General features: G+C 39.5%; 2 protein-coding genes across 7 annotated transcripts in view; one reads left to right on the top strand and one right to left on the bottom strand.

Moving 5' to 3' along the window:
* The window catches only part of LOC107089505 (prickle-like protein 1), a 28,279-nt gene extending 13,998 nt beyond the window's left edge, over positions 1-14,281 (top strand). For all 6 annotated transcript variants that reach the window (XM_015382340.1, XM_015382338.1, XM_015382342.1 and 3 more), the window contains 7 exons: positions 4,558-4,758; positions 8,659-8,772; positions 9,545-9,682; positions 11,315-11,518; positions 11,608-11,794; positions 11,866-12,726; positions 12,807-14,281. In XM_015382340.1, coding sequence (XP_015237826.1) covers positions 4,570-4,758; positions 8,659-8,772; positions 9,545-9,682; positions 11,315-11,518; positions 11,608-11,794; positions 11,866-12,726; positions 12,807-13,651 — 2,538 coding nt within the window. In that variant the 5' untranslated portion in view covers positions 4,558-4,569 and the 3' untranslated portion in view covers positions 13,652-14,281. The remainder of the gene's footprint in view (positions 1-4,557; positions 4,759-8,658; positions 8,773-9,544; positions 9,683-11,314; positions 11,519-11,607; positions 11,795-11,865; positions 12,727-12,806) is intronic.
* The window catches only part of LOC107089495 (periphilin-1-like), a 34,946-nt gene continuing 30,572 nt past the window's right edge, over positions 14,175-18,548 (bottom strand). Inside the window, exon 10 of the mRNA XM_015382325.1 lies at positions 14,175-14,951. Coding sequence (XP_015237811.1) covers positions 14,757-14,951 — 195 coding nt within the window. The 3' untranslated portion in view covers positions 14,175-14,756. The remainder of the gene's footprint in view (positions 14,952-18,548) is intronic.

The following is an 18,548-nucleotide window of genomic DNA, read 5'->3' as shown; positions in this document are numbered from 1 at the left end:
GTTCTTATTTTGGTTATAGTCAAACTATCTAATCGTTCTCTACTGTACTCTAACTGAGGAATTAACTTTAATCTGAACTAATTAGAATGTAATTTTTTTTTAGCAGTTCACATCACAGAAGATTATTGAGTTAGATTAGGGCTGGTGGTCTAATAATTGTAAATCATTGTGTAAACATCATTCTCATTCATTTGTCTCTGGAAGAAAGTGCTCATATTCACTTAACCAGGCTGGACTTCCTTTCTGCAACTTCTCCATATGACATTAATGTGTGTCTGTTGCAAGTTAAAGCTGCAAATTAACATCCTTAATGTTGTTTTTCACTTCATGGTTTTATGAGCATCCGTTTATTTACTCATGTCATGGATATAAAGATCATTCAGTTACAAGTTGGGGATTTAACAAGGATTTCCTTAGGTGCACTGGAGGACCTACTGATTCAGACAAGGGTGTAACTGTTGAACAAATTTGCGCTTGCCTGTAGTTTTATGTTATACCTTTTTAACAACTAAGACTAGTTTGGTGCCAAAAGTTGACAGACCCACCTTTGAAAGTATTTTCTGTCTACAGAAAAACGATGAATGGTCTGGATATTTTTTTTTATTTTTTATCTTGTCTAAAAATGTTAAAAATACATGAAAAATAAACAAGTTTTCTGAGTTAAGCCCAAGCAAGCAGGCCCACAGAGGAGAAATTCTTGTTTTTTTCAACAGCTTGAGTCGATCCTGCATCACTGTGGTAGCCGATGCCAAGTTAAACATGCTAGGCTAGTGCAAAGTGACAGAGAGCACTGTGTTTGGCTGTGTGCATGTCCATCACCCACTTCCTAGAGGAATATAGACAGTAATTCAGGCCAGAGGCTGCTCCACTCCCCAAAAGGTTGTAAATCAAAAAGCTCCAAGGGCCGAGTTTAAGGTGGCTCACTGTTTAATCCTGCATAAAAATACCACTTTCTCTGCATTTATTAATTCATTTCTCTATGCAGTTCTTTGAGAGCTTGCATTCCATCTAGTGATTAATAAATTTACCATAGAGTCAGATGCCCCAGCCAGGGAGGAATGATCTACATGAGAAGGAGACATTATTTTGACTAGCCCTAATAGAGAAGGTGTTTAAATATAAGGTTCCTTGTACAAATATTTATAAGAATATAAGAGTTTTCTTTCATAATTTACAGAACTTATGAGTTCCTTAATTCCAGATCTGCACTGGCTGAAATCCAACTTGCTCTTCTTTTGTTAAACATGAAGTTGACATTTTCATTCATGTATGTCACCCTGTTTCTGTTTCAGTCTGATCACACCCCCTATTGCCCTCCAGCCCTACGTGGGCAGATCAGACAGATATGCAAGGCTTGCAGCTCCTCAAAGCCATGTTAACAAGCACCTTTACAAAAGGCTGTTAAACATTGAGGACTGCAGGGGGTCAGGAAAGTGTGGGAGGAGGGCAGGGATTGGGGGACACAGGCCAATGTAAGGGAATTCGAAAAAAGTACAATCGCAAACCATGGATCCCTTGTTTGGTGCAAAACTCTGAAAGGCCTCAACAGGTGATGAGTCAGCGAAAGTCTCTGAAAGCTAGCTGGCTCAGTGCCTCCCTTATTGATGATGGAAAGGAAGTGTTACGGGTAAAGTAAGAAGAAATGAGCTGGAGGACATCTTAAAGAAAAATTAAAATAAGAGGAGAAGTGGTCAGCTTAGAAAAAAGGATTTGAAAATGTTCCGGCTGTGTGAACAATTCTCACTGATAGTCAGTAAACAGACAGACAGAGCCGTGCTGCTGTTAGATGTGTTTCATAGGGAAACTCAAGCTGCTCTCAAGCAGAACCACATTTTTGCAGGTTTTTTGGTCTCATTTGCAAGTCAATAGATGCAATATGAACAATAGGGTCTTATTTCTTGACCTCTTTCAGTGGAAGACAGGTAATTTTACATACTTTACATACAAAAAAGAAACCAGACACTAAAACAATAGTTTCATTAACAAAGGTGCTATTGTTGAGGGCATCAGATAAATTTTATCAGGACATGTTATGACAAAATCCTCCCAACCTAATACACCTATCATCCATCATACTTGGAGCTAAAAGGGAATCAGATAGCACTGAAGCCACCGTCACCACCTTGTCCTTGAAGAAGATAAGCTGATCTAAACGGGCAGTTACTGTCAGGACTGTTCCGACTCATCACAGCCTGTTTCTGTGTGTCTGCACATCTGCATCTATTTGTGCAATCCCTCTTCAAGAAGGAGCCGGAGATATAGATATATCACACTTGGCAAGAGAGCACAGATTAGTAGGCCCTTAAACTGCATTCAAAGGTTGCGCTTGAGTGCGCCTGATTTTCTCAGCTGTCTCTGTGGCCCTCTGTGCCCTGGAAAGCCACAGGAGGTTAGGTGTTGGAGGGGGATGTGGAGTAAAAACCAGCTTGCTGGATCCTGGTTTGAACTCCCATTTGATCTCAGCGAGAAACCCTCAACCTGTGAGAAATGACCACAACTGGACACACACTCATTAAAGCCTTGTTTACTCAGTTCTTAAAGGTTTGACTAACAATGAGCCATGTATAACCTCCAAAAGATCTTAAGTATGCTATGTTCAGGGTATACTCGGGGATGGGTATACTGTCTTTTAGCATTGGTTGGCAATAAGCCTTTGGAAATGTATAACCTACAGTATAGGCACAGGTTTTTCTTTCTGTACAAGAGGATGCAAATGGTAAATTAAAAAATGACTTCTTTTTTGAAATCGCGAAGCTGTCCTGATAAAATGGTGCCCCAAACAGTAAACCGATGTACAATATGGAGAACTGTCAGCGCTAAAAAGCATTAAATGTATATTTTTGTTTTATTTATCGCTGCTGCTTGTGGGCAGATTATAAAGTCAGTTTCTGCACATTAACTCTTTGTGCGATATTAAAGATACACATCCTTCAGTGAGTTTATTCATTAGGCTTTGCCAGCAGTAAAAAAAAAAAACACAGCTGGTCAGTTAGCATCAATGGTTCATCTTGTTCTTTTTCTATGCCTGGTAGGGTATTGTTTGCATCAATCGACTCCAACCCCCTTCTTCCCAGCTACTTCACCCGTCTGGCATAGCTTTGTTTAAGTCAAAGATAAGAAGAATGATCAGACACCCACTGCAGCAGGTTGGAAAACAAACAGGTCTAAGAAAAAAAAAAAGGGAGATGAAGGGACAGAAGCAGGCTTGTGGACATTTCCCATATGGTGGACCTTCTTTCAGGCCAAACTGGTGTTTATTCAGACCTCAGACTAAACTGATCAGGCCAGCTTCAGATCCCATGTGGTGGGCCTTATGGGATCTGAAGAATGAGTGATGTAGAAACAGAGTTATGTGTAAAATCAACATGGTGAACCAGTGGCCCATTCCAACCTAAACTAATTCAGTGATAAGAGACTTTGATGGTGTACGCTAAATTTCTTAGATTATGTCAAAAGGTTATAGGAAGCCTTTATCTTCCCTATATAACTCTTTCTAGGCCTTCAGTTAGTACTAACTCAGATTAGCTAGACCAAGAGGCTACAGCTAAGAGCCAGTTTTAGACCAGACCACTGTGTTTAAAAACCTCCAGTCTCAAAAAGGTTATGGTAATTTATGCAAATGTTGTTTTATGAACCTTTAAGGTATCTTAATTTTACCATTGCATGGATACTCAGGCTGATAAATGGAGTGAGGGAGGGGTGCACAACCAATGATAGTGAAATACTTATAGAAAAGACAACATGCAAAGCCTTTATTATCCCAGCAATGATAAAGTGATGTGAAAATCTAAAACAATGTTTCAATTTTATTAAATTTTACATGACCTTTTTATCCAAAACAAGTTACATGTTTTATATGTTTTACATAGGAAGATTGTGAGATATATATATACTGTCTCCTGTGTTCATTTCCTTTAGAAATAAAATGTTAGAAGCCTGCTGTCGGTCTTGTTTCCTCTCTGACAGGCCTTTATCTATGCCATTATCAAAGCTAATTAAACCCGCCCATGGCATATAGCATCTGCTTTTATTGTTTTAACCGATTCTCACTCAATCAATCCAACATTTTTGGTTTAAAATCAAAGAGTTAAAATCTAATGGTGCATGTGATTTTTGGTGACGGTAAACCTAAGATTGGTTGAGGGTTTTTTACAGTGTTCTGTTTCATTTTAGTGTTATTTAACTAGTGTACCACTCTTATTGTTACTTTGATGAGATTGGCAATTAACTCATGAGGGTTTGGGAAATTCCTAATGGTTTATACATCTACAAAGCCACATAAGAGCAGCACATGTTGGGCTTCCACCACAATAGCTGTCGGAGGGTGTAGTTATCTGTATGACTGTCTTTATGAAGTCAGACTCACTGGTCGAAGTTTGCCAAGAAAAGCTGCCTCAGATACTATAATGGGCTTTTGAGGGAAAGCTGTGACCCTGATTATAGTCTCAACGAGTGTGATTCAGCCCGTTAATATACAGCTGAAAGGAACCAGTGACACAAGTGCAGTATTTTCAACCTCTAACCCCTAAATCTTCTTTCATTTCCATGTCGCTTCAGTGACATAGTCTGATGAGCTTGCCGAGTGCAGTGGGACCAGTCCTCCACCTCCATTGTGGGACGCACCAAAGGGACTGTATGATGGATCAGAAAGTCAGCAAGCTAACTTCTGGCTTTCAGCGCAGCTCGACGTCTGATGACGACTCTGGCTGTGCTCTGGAGGAGTATGCCTGGGTGCCACCTGGCCTTCGACCTGAACAGGTAAGAAGAAAATGGCCACTAGGGGATGATTATTTTTGGTAGAAGTCTTAAAAATAAGGACACTCCCCGAAGATGTGAGGTCTATTTTGTTACTTTTCAAATCACCTCCTTCCCAGTTAATAATCTATCCTCCTGATGGTAAAAAAAAAAGAGCCATGACCCGATTCTAACTCTATTATAGCCCATTTAACTGCCCTAGATAAATGGTATTCAGCACACTTTGCAGATAACACATTAACTCTCAGAGATACAGTGCCTATGGGATGGGCAGCATTTTTGGATAAAACCTGCTTAACTCTTTTTGAGACATACCCTAACCACAATTCAAATATATATTCCTGCCCCTTATACTCTTTTATATTTGTCACTTTAAAGCTACAAACCATATTGTATAATATTACGGTATTATGTCACTAACACAAGTAAATGGCATACACTTATATAGAGCTTTATCAAGTCCTGAGGACCTTGAATAGCTTAAAGTCTGGTTTATGCTCAGAAACCAGTGTAGCATTTCATGCAAGTATGTCCACCCCCCCTTCCGCAGACACGCTCGTGCACTCCCCTGAAATTGTAGGTGACCACTGAAATGCACCAGAGAGCATCAAGGGAGGAGAGACAGGAGATCTCTGATTAGTCAATTCTACATCCGCTCTACACTATGCATATTTCCTCTTTGGTACCTGATGGTAGAAACTCTGGCTGTAGTGCCGTCCACAACCCCTGGCACACATCGGACACTATCCCAGACACCGTACAGGACGCTAGTTTGTAGCTCCGTGCGACGGTCTTTTGGTTTGCATCCAAGCCAAAACACACAGCTCCACTGCCAGTCTTTCGGGAACTTTCACGGGTGAATTGTGTGTCATCTGACGTTGGATGAGGGGTTGTAGACGGCCAACAAGCTCGTCAAACAGACGCATGGACACCCACAATCCTAGCTAGTTCGTGATTGTCCGTCTTGTGTTGTGGCGTGGAATAAAATTGCGCTGACAACGCTTAAAAATTGGGCATAAATCAAAAATATCTGCATCATACCTGCGACAAGCTAACTGCGCCACACTGCTGCAGGACTATACACAGCCCTTTAAACTACATACAGTAATTCACACGCTGATGGTAGCAAACTACAATTGCAGCCACAGCTACCCTGTGGCAGAATAAAGTGAGGCGGCCATACAACTGGTGCCAGCAGGCCTTCTCACCACCAAGAGAAGGCAAGGTAGATAAAGTGTCAAACCATACCTCCTGAGCAACCGTTGCCCAATAAGTTAATAAAACAATAATTCTGTCAAGTGAAAACAGAAAACCTACCAGCAGAATTGTCCACAGAAATCAAAGGGCCAACCATGAAGAGGATCAATCAGAGAGGAAGTGTGGATAGTAACTCTGGAGGGAATGAAGAATCTGATAAGACCATTATCAGTTTAACGGTGCTCAAAACTGGCATTTATGAAACAGTGTGAAAATGAAAGACCTCATTGAGAGAAGGTCATAAGAATTCCAATTCAGTGCCATGAGTGGGGAAACTGCAAAAATGTAGGAGAAGCCGCTCTGTTCAGTTGAGACCAAAACTGAACCCTTTTGACTTAAATGCCAAACACTGTGGCAGGATAGTAATATTCTACAGATGGATTCAGATAGATACAATGTGATCTTGAAAGAAATTCTGTTAGATGTTTGAGACAGGGGCAGATGTTGACCTTCTAACTACCGTAATCATACAAGCAGAGCTACTGCTAAATGTGTTAAAATTGACCCATTCATATAATCTATTTCAAGACATGGAAAAAATTCTTCAAATACGGTGTCTAATGAATTTTACTGAGCTTCTTCTTCATCTAACTTAACTTTTCTTTTTTTTTAAACAAATGGAAGTAGTAAATGGCAGGTGATGTGCAAGGAAACATCTGAATGCAGCAGAAGAGACCCCCTAACACTGGGGAATGAGAGGTCAACTGTAATGCCTTTACTGCAGTCAATTGTCTAAATGGGCAATGCATTAGGGGTCACCACTACAGTGCAGAAACAGATAGGTCTTGGGTGATAACTGACTGTTCGCTAGCCCCAGGGGTACTGGATAAGGGGTAATAGTAGCATAAAGATGTGCATAATTTATGGTGTTGCTGTTTGAGAAGGAACAGGGGGTGGTTGTGAATGTAAACTGCTTCATACCTCCAGACGCCCCGAAGCTGCAGGAAGTCCCAACACACACAAAACAGGCACCGCCCCCCTCTTTATCTGGCTGATAGTGATAGCCCCTCACTCATAAAGTTTGGATTTCATTGGCCAACGGTGAGGGTCAGCATCCCACCATGAGGGACTTCCTTTGTCCTGCGCCTATAGAGGCAAGCTTATTATTGGAAAATGTAACTGTTAAACCAATCCGACCTGCTGACCTGTTGTGGTTGGTGTCGCTTATGAAGGCTGTGATAGCTCCACTGGTATCATGTATACCAATGACTATATCAGGTGTCACTTTAAAGTAAGATTTCCTAAGGATTATTTTTTCAAACATGTTATATAAAGCTATCCCACATCTTTCTCTTTTAGATGTTTTTGTCCCTTTACCTAGATTTGTGTTTTTCTTTTTTCTTTTTTTGGGGGGGTATGATTGTCCGTTGGCTTTTTTACACAAACATTACTTCAGTTTGTAACACACTGGGGATGTTTCATATCTGCTTTGAAAAATAATTCTCACCTATCTACTCATAGTGTACAGTGAGAATTATTTTTAGTACCTAGGTCATATATATATATATATATATATATATATATATATATATATATATATATATATATATATATAGTTTTTGATTTAAACTTTTGTGACCAATTATTTACTTTCTATTTTATGAATAAAAGTGTTTGATGTACGTCCAAAAGGCCGAAAGCTCTCTGGATTTGTCACAGGTGTCCAGAGCTCCTTTCCTACCCTGAATAGTGCTCTTGCTGTTGACCTAGGTACTTTAATTACAGGTTTTCGGAAAGAGCCGAGGACCAAGAACCTCCAACATGGGTAGTGCCTTTAGTGTCTGTGCCCAGATGCGAATGAGATGATGGGACTAAGTGGGACAAAATAATCCTTAACACTCGAGACAATATCATTACCCTTGTTCTTTACTTTCTTGGGGAAAATAATATTAAAAACAGGACCTTGTTAAAGAGATACAATGTTATATTACTGTTATAGACTAGTCAAATAAAATGTTTAAATTGCAGTCGGTTTTTAAGAGGTTTTAAGTTTAAAATATTTAATATTTGACACAAAATATTTATAATCTAACAGATTTTAGAAAATTATATGATAGGATGAGGGCTCTTTCCAAGGACGACTGTTCTGTAGTTACACATTTTACTAGAATAATTCTGCAATTGAAGGAATTAGAAGCTGTAGTGATTTTTCTAAGCAGTCTTCTGCGCTTATGTGAGCATAGATATAGCAGATTTACAAGAATTTGGTCAGATTAGCATGTATTCATGTAATCATCTTAAACCAGAATTTCCCTCAGGGAGTAATCCCAAGGGAAAAATAAAGTTTAATCTAAGGTCTAAAGTCTAAACCATTACCTAAATATTACTCCTAACAGAATGTTGCATTGTTTGTTTAAAGCTGTATTTATTAATACCTTTAAATTAATTTAAGTTTATATTTTATATTTATGAATAAAATTTGATACTTAAGTCATCATCAGAAAAAGACAATACATGAATTGTACTTAAAAATTTAAAATAAAACAAAGTTAAGGTTCATAAGCTGTTTACCTATTTTGACTCATTTGCTATGCTTGCAATAAATCAGTAGTTAGGTTCATGTCTATCTTTAAAGTTTGTTTTATTGGCAGGAAGCAGAAATGTTTCAGAACCGCTGGTTAACTCTTTGTATTAATTTGTTTTCAGGTGCAGTTATATTTCTCTTGTCTACCTGAGGATAAGGTCCCATATGTAAACAGTCCAGGGGAGAAGTTCAGAATCAAGCAACTCCTCTACCAACTTCCACCACATGACAATGAGGTGAGACTATAGTGTTTCAAAGAACAGCACAGCTCATTCTGGCAGGTAGTCCAATTTTTAGTAATTACGGTGATCTTGAACTCCTCCGTTACATTGGACAAGTGTAAGCCCTTAGTAACAGCATGACATTGCACCAGGGGAATTTGTTCAGGTTTCCTAAAGATGGGTTGTATGGGCACAATGTGACGTTTGACTTGATGACTTTATGATATTTGCTGGAAGCCCCCACCAGCAGGATTCCTGTCATAGCAGTGGTTTTTACGAGGAGTGCTCAGCGGGAGAGAGAGAGCTGCGGGTTGAAAGAGACTTTATGTGATGCCACCACCACAGTGGCACCATGGCTCAACTTGGCTGTCTCTCTTCCTTTGTTTTCTATCCTCTTGAATCCACTCTTAACACAGGCCTTGTTTGTGTAAACGTCTGCTTTCCCTCTTGTTAGGGCTTTGAGGGACATCAAAACGGCCCATTGTAAAAAAAAAATAGCTTCTCAAACAGGAGCAGTGGGTGGAGATCTGTTGTGGGGTGTAGGAAGGGCAGCCCGGGGTCAAGAGTTGCAGTTGTTCTGCACGCTCTGGTCCTCTATCTTTCCTTTCAGAAACTTCCCTAAGTTCATAAATTTGATCAGTTGTCAGCATTCCTGTTACACAAAACTCAATAATAGATTTGCTTATCCAAAGCAAGACACTAAGAAGGAGCGAATGTGACAAATGTTGTGCGGAGCCTAATGCACCAAATGGTTTTATTATTCATAACGATTTACCTCCTTCTCCAGATTCGTTACTGTCAGACACTCAGTGAGGAAGAGAAGAAAGAGTTGCAGATGTTCAGCCTCCAGAGGAAAAAAGAAGCGTTGGGAAGAGGAGCCGTCAAACTGACACCCCGCAATCTTCAAAACAGCATTTGTGAGCATGTGAGTTGTACACATCATTCATTATATCAGGTTGCAGTTAAGAAATAAAAATTTGTCCGAAATCGTAATCCATACTCATCAATATTTATCCAATTTCATCTAGTAAAACCTTTACATTCCTTAAATAGTTTCACAATTCAACCAAAAGTATTTATGTATTGTGTTGAGATTACATATAATAGGCCTACAAAAAGACAATGCAACATTATTTGAAAGAAAATGATACATGGTTTAAAAAACTGCTATGTGCATTTGCATTAAGCCCTACAGTGTTAGCACTTTGTAAATCCATGTTTTGCTGAAACTGTATCATATTGTTTAGGGGTATATGTAAGGTTTCTGCCTGTACTTTTCAAAATGGCTTAAACCCAGACTGGATGAGAGTGTTAAAAGCAATTCAGAAGTTTCTCCAATAGATTCGTCCTTTAATGTAGGTCTGGAATTTAAGAGGAAGAGCTAAAACTTAAATCCTTGAGGGCAGATGTCCAGCATTTTTTTTTAGATTTTTCTCATTCCATACACATAAATCAAATGGCTTAACAACCCTACTTGCATGGAAGTCTGCAGAGCTTTGCCAGTGCGGTTATGATGAAGTCAGGTGTGTTGAAGTACAGATGCATCTAAGCGTAGGATGATACCAGCACTCGAGGGCTGGAGTTTTAGACCCCTGCTCCCCATTTTTCAAAGTATTAAACATTACTGAGGTATTTTTAAAAACTCCAAAATATGTCTAATTTAATCTTCAAGCCATTTGTTCTCTAATAAACCTCCAAGTAAATACCTGGATTGCATGGATATTTTTAGGGCTACTGAAAGAAGGGGGGCTAAATTCAAAAGCACGCCACACTTTTAAAGTATTGTTTGGGGAAAAAAAAGGTTTTTACATAATTATATCCTTTTCATTACATTTCCGTTATGTGCAACTTTGTGTTGATCTTTTAAATGAAATCCTATTAGTGCCTATACTATTTTTGTAGCTTGTGGTTGTATTGTGACAAAATGTGGGTATGTTTAAATGGGACATTCTGTTTTTAACAAGCCCCAAAATTAATCTCACACGTTTTCTTTAGTTATAGCAGATTTTATTTTAATATGCTCATCATTTTCATTATTAATCTAAAACTGGAAAAACAAAGATCTGAAACTTAAAACATACAGGTATGATCTGGATTTTTATTGTTAGGTGCTGGTAAATTATCAGCACTTAGTACCACAGAAGCAGGAGTAATTACATTTCCTCTTGGGATTAATGGAAAATTGGTCTTGAATGGAATTACTTTCCAAATGATCTAAATAAATGGAAGTTTGAAGTGGTACAAATCCTTAGCATTACATTTTAAAACAACTAAAATGTTAAATCAATTTTTATTTACTTTTACAATGTGTTCTTTTTGCATCAGATAGCTTCCATGCGCACTAACTTTGCTAAATAATGTCATTCGTTATGTCAAAAACTTAAACGAGCAACTCTTTCAGTCATTGCCTCTAAGCTCTGCACACGTTCAGATAAAGCAGATTAAATTAAGTGGAAAATAAAGCAAAATTAAGTACAATAAAGTTTTATGACTTTCAAAATACTATTAATATGTAATTCTGCATTTTAAACTCAGCCTGTTACTCCTTTGATTTCAGTGTGGTGACAACATTAACGGTGGGGAAATGGCAGTGTTTGCCTCTAGGGCGAGTCCTGGGGTGTGCTGGCACCCAGCATGCTTTGTCTGCTCAACATGCAATGAACTTCTGGTGGATTTGATCTACTTTTACCATGATGGAAAGATCCACTGTGGAAGGCACCATGCTGAGCTGCTCAAACCACGCTGCTCAGCCTGTGACGAGGTAAAACCACATAGGAAACACAGTAAAACGTGACTACAGCACTTTATAATGTTGAGTCTAAATACATTTTTGTTTTCTGTTTAACACAGATCATCTTTGCTGATGAATGCACGGAGGCAGAGGGTCGCCACTGGCACATGAAGCACTTCTCCTGCTTTGAATGTGAGATCATTCTTGGAGGGCAGCGTTACATCATGAAGGACGGCAGACCCTACTGCTGTGGCTGCTTTGAGTCCCTCTATGCAGAATATTGTGAAGCTTGTGGCGAACATATTGGTAGGAAAACCCTTATTGAGTTTAAGACTCAAATTCCTAGTTTGCCCTCATTAACGTTTTCTTTTCTGCAGGTGTTGATCATGCTCAGATGACCTACGATGGACTCCACTGGCATGCTAGTGAAAACTGCTTCAGCTGTGGCCAGTGTAAGAGCTCTCTCATTGGATGTCCTTTCCTGCCACACCAGGGCCACATTTATTGCTCTAAGGCCTGTGCTCTTGGGGAAGACGTACATGCTTCTGACTCCTCTGACTCCGCCTTCCAATCAGCACGCTCACGCGAATCCCGCTGCAGCGTTAGGTTGGGCAAAAGTAGCCGCTCAGCCGACCAGTGCAGACAGTCACTCCTCTTCTCACCCTCTGTCAACTATAAGTTCCCCGGCATTAGTGAAAATGCAGAGGACACCTTGACCAAGATGGCTCACATGAGCTTATCCGATGAGCATTTGTGGCGGGAGCGTGGAGAGGAGGCAGAGGTACCAGAAGACCAAGAAGAGGAGTGGGCTGAACATGAAGACTACATGACACAGCTGTTATTAAAGTTTGGAGAACATGGGATTTTTCAGCAAACTTGTGACTCTAGACCCACAGATTTCTGGATAGCAGATGTCAAATCAAAGCAGGAGTCATCCAAAACTGGCAGCAGTGGAAGAGCAGAGAGGGGAGGCTTGGTCAATAAGACATACCAGGCTGACATGTACCGGACACAATCACAGGACGGGTTGGGGGACTCTGCATATGGTAGCCATCCGGGACCAGCAAGCAGCAGAAAAATCCAAGAGCTGGAACTGGATCAGAGTGCCGGAGGTGGTTTACCTGGAGAGGAGCCGCAGTGGTACACTAACTCTTTGGAGTGCATTACAACAGAGTTCAAGAAAAAAGAGCAAAGTGTCCGGGACTCAATGGAGTCTCTTGCTCTCTCCAACATCACTGGTGAGCAGACGCAAAAGAACATTTCTTGACAGTCTTGTCTTCATCTCTAAACCATTTGTAATTGTTTGTCTCCTCTCCAGGTGCTTCAGTGTGTGGTGATTATAAAGCAAGGCCTAAGGTGTACTCCCTCCAGGCTCTTCATGACTATGATGCAGAGGACTGTGATAAAACCAGCAATATGGGAACCCTTAACTCATCAATGTTACATAGAAGTACAAATTCCTTAAAAAGTCTTGAGGATGAACATGTACCAGAAGTGACAGAAGTCCCCTTACAGGAAAGACCCAAACCTCATGTCCCTGCCTTGAGGAGGGCACGCTCGCAATCTAGGCCCCAGCAGGTCAAGTTCTCTGATGATGTGGTGGACAATGGCCATTATGGCGACCTCCCATTGCGTCAGCCCCCTATGAGTGAACGAACTCGCAGGAGAGTGTATCACTTTGATGACCAGGGGCACAACCTTCAATCTGGTCGACATAATCACCACCACAGGAGGCGTCGCAGTCGCAAGTCACGGTCTGACAATGCTCTTAATCTTCTCCCAAAAGAGAGAGCACCAATGTGCTACAAGAGCGACCATAGAGGCAATTCATTCGGACCAAAAGGGCACCAAGTCTTCCACGGTCACCCCAATTCAGCTGCCATGTCGGATTACAGACTACCGGGCCCAGCTACGGGAAGGTTCTTGGGATTATATGGTGATGATGATGATGACTGGTGCTCTACGTGTTCCTCTTCCTCCTCTGACTCAGACGAAGAAGGTTTTTTTCTGGGACAGCCTATACCTCAGGCAAGACCTCACAGACATTATTACACTGATGATTTAGCCAGCCAAGTTGCAGGCAAGTCCTCTCCTCCTTACAACCAGTGGACCAAGTCCAAAAAGAAAAAAGGACGTAAAAGCAAAAACTGTATTATTTCATAGGCTTTGCTTAGCTTTTGTAATGCTGCCACTTAAATTTGTTTATTTCATTAACCATTTAAAGTACAACAGCAGTTTGCTTGCTATTTAATGCCTTACAGCACTCAGTTTGTCAAGGTAGTTGTGTTGCACACTATACATCTGTGTTATTACAACTATCAGTAAAGTGTTTTATTCTGATACATATTTATAACACACAATCTAAACAGTGCTTATTTAAAATGCTGTTGTGATATATAAACTGCTGAATTGAAAAGGAGATCACAATTAATGATCTTTGTGACAAAATGGCATAGATCCCAAACTACTGGCAGTTGGTTGTGGACCATTTAATGTGGATTTATTTAGTAGCCTGTGAATCTTCAGATGTGTTGCTTCCAGGCTTGTGTGCCAAAATAAAAAAAGCACTGTGTGTATTACACTGCTTCACTGAGGAGTGTACTAATTGTTTCATTGTATTGTAACCTATGTATTCTGTATAAATGTACAAACAGGGAAATAAGGCCATAATTAGTAACAATAATAAAATATCTATGTAATAACTTCCTTGTTGTGACAGATATATTCAATCTATTGCTGTAAAGAAAAAAATGGACGTTTATTTCAAAAGCTAAAATATGAAACTGTAAAAAAGAAAAAAAAGAGTTCAACTTTAATCCAGGATAAGACATGTTTTTAAACACTAAAACATGGTCTCGGCATAAACAGCGATTTAACTATATCCTAATTATTGGTTGGAGTTACTTACGTTTGCAAATGACCAAGAAAATAACCAAATTCTTTATATTATCCCATTGAAATGTTCTGCTATAACCTTTAGTAGTTCTGGCAACACAATTATAAAAGCAAGTAAAAGTTCAAAGCTATACATATAATTTGCTTAAAACTATTTTTTTTTCTATGTTGATTTGTTTTTATTTAATACTGTGTGTACCTTATTGTAACAACATTAATTAATCATTTAAAAATTCCATCCCATCCCTCCTGCTATGGAAATACATTGAACAGAACATGTGAAATACAATAAAAGATTTAATTTTTTAGTCCACAGATTTTCAGCTCAAGTCCAAGTGACATCACATCACTTTAGCAGTCTGCCATCACAATATCAGGCTGTTGCTTCAGGCTGCCCCAATATCTCATCCAGCTCCATCACAAAGCTCTTAATTGCATCTAGGCAGTGCTGTCGGATCTCCAACAGGTTCTTGTCCAGCGGAGCTTGCAGCATACCATCCAAAGAGGGCTCCTTGTCTATCAGCATCTTCACCACTGTACGGAATGTCTCACAGTCCTGCCTGTATTGCTGCACATAAAAAAAAATAATAATAATGTTAGCACTCACAAAGTCATTAAGAAAAATATAATGTTCTTAGGGTAAAAATATATAACATTACACTTAAAACTATTTGGTAATTACTTTTTTTTTTTTAAAGATATCTTTATTAATTTTTGGTTTCATAACAACAACGAAACATTACAAAGAACAGAACAAAAGCTCAGCAGTGCAGTCCAAAGGAGACAAAAAAAGATAAAAATAAAAAAGGGGGCGTGCATACTTCCATCATGATATAGTCCACATCTAAACATTTATGAATGCCTGTGACAGAATAGTAGACACATGTCCTTCATAGGGGTGGAACGGTTCACAAAATCCACGGTTCGGTACGGTTCACGGTTTCGTGGTCATGGTTTTCGGTTCGGTATATGTTTATTGTTACACCAAAATCCCATAAAAATTAATGAAATTAATGAGAAAATCCAAAAAAATTAATGGATTGTAATTATTTTTAATGATCCGCGGAAACCCTGGATAATTTCCGCATGTTTTGCTGCTTTGAATTTAATCATCTCGCGCATGCCCTCTACGATCTTCAAGGAATTCAGAGCGGAGCGGACGGGAGCCAAAGTGGAGGCTGTAGGCTTTGCTTTGTGCAGGCGGTCTGGAGCGCTGACGGAGTATGTGGGATTTCGGCGTTAGCATGACATGTTGGTCATGTTGCTGTTAGCATAAACAAAACGTCTTGCACAATGCCTGCATACAGTGGCAATTTTATCCACAACTTTCTTTCCGCCGTCATCGTAGGTCACTCTAAATGCAAAGTGGTCCCATACAGCAGACCTATAAAGTGCTGCTGGCGCGTCTTCCAACTCCTGTTCTTTCCCACTCGCCATACCCACACAATTCTCCACAACAACTGATTTTTTTCTGCTACACCCGGCTACGCTGCTTCGCTTCTTCTTCTTGTTTACTACTAGTGGTTGGCTTTGGTCGCAGTAGCGCCACCTTCTGCTCTGGAGTTTACACGCTTTACCTATGAGAAAAAGGAGCAGCGCATGAACCGAACGCAACACACGCGAACCGAACCGAGACAGTCGAACCGAACGGTTCGGAGGGTTTTCATAAACCGTTCCATCCCTAGTCCTTCAGCATAATCCAAAAAGGGCTTCCAAATGCATCCAAAAATGTCAGTCTTAGAGTGGACGAGGCACATTAGGAAGTCAACAGGGATATGTTCTAAAACAAGCTTCTTCCATCCAAAACTTGGTAATTACTATTTAATATGCACGATATATATTCATTAAGTTTTAATGTACATGTATTTTAGATAGAAATGGTGCTGACATCAATCCTGTTACAGTCTATTGGAATTGCGACCAGATTTTTAAGATTTTGCAAAATGAGGCATGGAGGTACATCAAATGCAAGACTCCTGTATGTTTTTGAGTTTTGAAAACGTAAATAAAACGATCCAGAATAAGACCTTCACAGTAAATCTTTGCCACCTAATAATTTGTAAACACAAAAACCACTGTTGATTTTCCAAACATACTGTTTTTATAGAGATGCAAAGTTTAAACATGTAAGAGGATGGATGGATGGATAGACGGATGGTGGGTTCATTGTATTGTTGAATGGTAAACAGATGAAAAACGGATGACACCACATTGTGGGGTAAATGCAATGGATAGACAAGACCTTTAGATGTTGGCTAGGAGAGTGGAATAAATATATTTTCATACAAAGTCATAGTCTTTTAATAACAATATTAATTAGATGCAAAGAAATCTAAAAAAATAAGATTATCCCCATGATGCACAGAGCAAAATAACTTGTAAACTTGTTATGGCACAAAGGATGACAGCTGCATTAAAGAAAAGAAGCATAGACCAAAAAAAAGCGAGTGCCTCTGCCACACAGCTGTTTAGATTCAGTGAACCGCCTCACATCTTACCACGACCCTAATGAACCCAGGTCTGCTTTGTGGAAGTATTTCATGAAACAGATGTGTGAATGAGAGTACATCAGCCTTTTTAAAGGCATGTCTGCCCAATAAGAAATGGAGCACAAGGTGTCAGAGTCTGTTTGCAGCATTCTTTTGCACAATTCTTTTCACATCCCCCTCAGATTTTACAGCTAACCCAAAATGGTTGTTAAGTTCTTTATACAGAGTTCCAGGTGCAGGCTCACAACATCTTTATCGCCTTAGGAAAGAAAGTGAGGCCCTTTACTGAAGCTGAAAAAAGGTTTAGGGCTACACCATCAGGCCAAAGAGTATTACAACATTACTACCACATCAAAGCTCAAATTACCCCTGTAATTTATATATATCAGACATAGTGGGTCATTATAAAGCTATTTTGCTTTGTAAAATGTATGTCAACAATAACCTTTTCTAATGTTTTTTGTCTGTTCACACTTGTTTTGGTCAAAAAATAAACATACATTTGTTTCAGAACAAATACCATTATGAAGGACCTTCAAAATAAAAGTCTAAATCTAAGAGGAAGATGAAAAATGTGAGTCTAAATACACAGAGAAGGACCTTTAAACTGCTCACCATATGAAAAAAAAACATGTGTTAGAAACTACAAATTGCAGCAAATAAAGGATTGGGCTAAATTTAAAGACAGAAGGCGGCTAAAAAGTAAGAGATGAAAAAAGTACCTGTTCAGAGCATATTTTAAGGTTTAAAAAAGTCAGATAGTCCAAGTCATTAAGAGATCAATACTGCATGTGTATTCACTTTTGAGCAAAATTCTGGGGAAAAAGACTGTTTCTGTTTCACCGCATACACACTAATTCAAAAGACAGAGGTAGCGCTGGTTACAAGGGAAGGTTGGAATTGCCAACTCCTATTTCACACATGCACTATATTTTCTCACCCATCTAAATATTTAATATCCGCTTTTCTAATTACTTAGATCTCCCTGGTTGTGTAGGATCAATCTGCCAGGCATGTATACTGTTTCTACAAACCTTTGTGAAAGAATGGGTCGCTCTAAAGAGCTCAGTGGATTCCATCGTGTTCCTGGTTTGGAGATGATTTGCAATAAGTAACAAGTCCAGTTGTAAAGTTTCCTCACTTCTTAATAATCCACCATAAACGTTAACTCATAATGAAGTGAAAGTGATTCGGAACAACAGCAACTGATCCGCTAAGTGGTTGGGGTTAAGGTTAGGTTTAAGCCACTAAAGCCGGGCATACACTTTACGACTTTTTTTCAATTGGTCCAGGCAGCTACAGCTCACACTCTACAATTAAATCGCAAGGTTTGAAAGTTCACAGCTCATACTGTATGTTCTCAAAGCCTGACGCTCTGATGCGATCTACCTGCTCACATTGTACTTCTAAAAACCACGTCAGACTCAGCTCCGCAGTGAGATGGCGCTAATCGGACTCGTCTATCCGGAAGCCAAACGAGTAAAAGAGGAAAAAGACGGGAGTGTCGAAGCATCCTGTTAAATATGAAGCTCACCAGAGTGAAAAGAGCTGCCTTGGCAATTTGTGCAGTTTTGTTGGCTGAAAATCCTAAAAAGAAAAGGCAACAACGTATTTGGACAAAGACATGCCTGAACAAACGTGGCTACTACGGTATGTCAGTTTTACAGAAAGAACTC

Source organism: Cyprinodon variegatus, unplaced genomic scaffold (genome assembly GCF_000732505.1).
Source record: "Cyprinodon variegatus isolate N-32 unplaced genomic scaffold, C_variegatus-1.0 Scaffold255, whole genome shotgun sequence".
Classification (NCBI taxonomy): Eukaryota; Metazoa; Chordata; class Actinopteri; order Cyprinodontiformes; family Cyprinodontidae; genus Cyprinodon; species Cyprinodon variegatus.
Note: the sequence above shows the minus strand (reverse complement) of the source record. Positions and strands in the feature narration are given on the sequence as shown.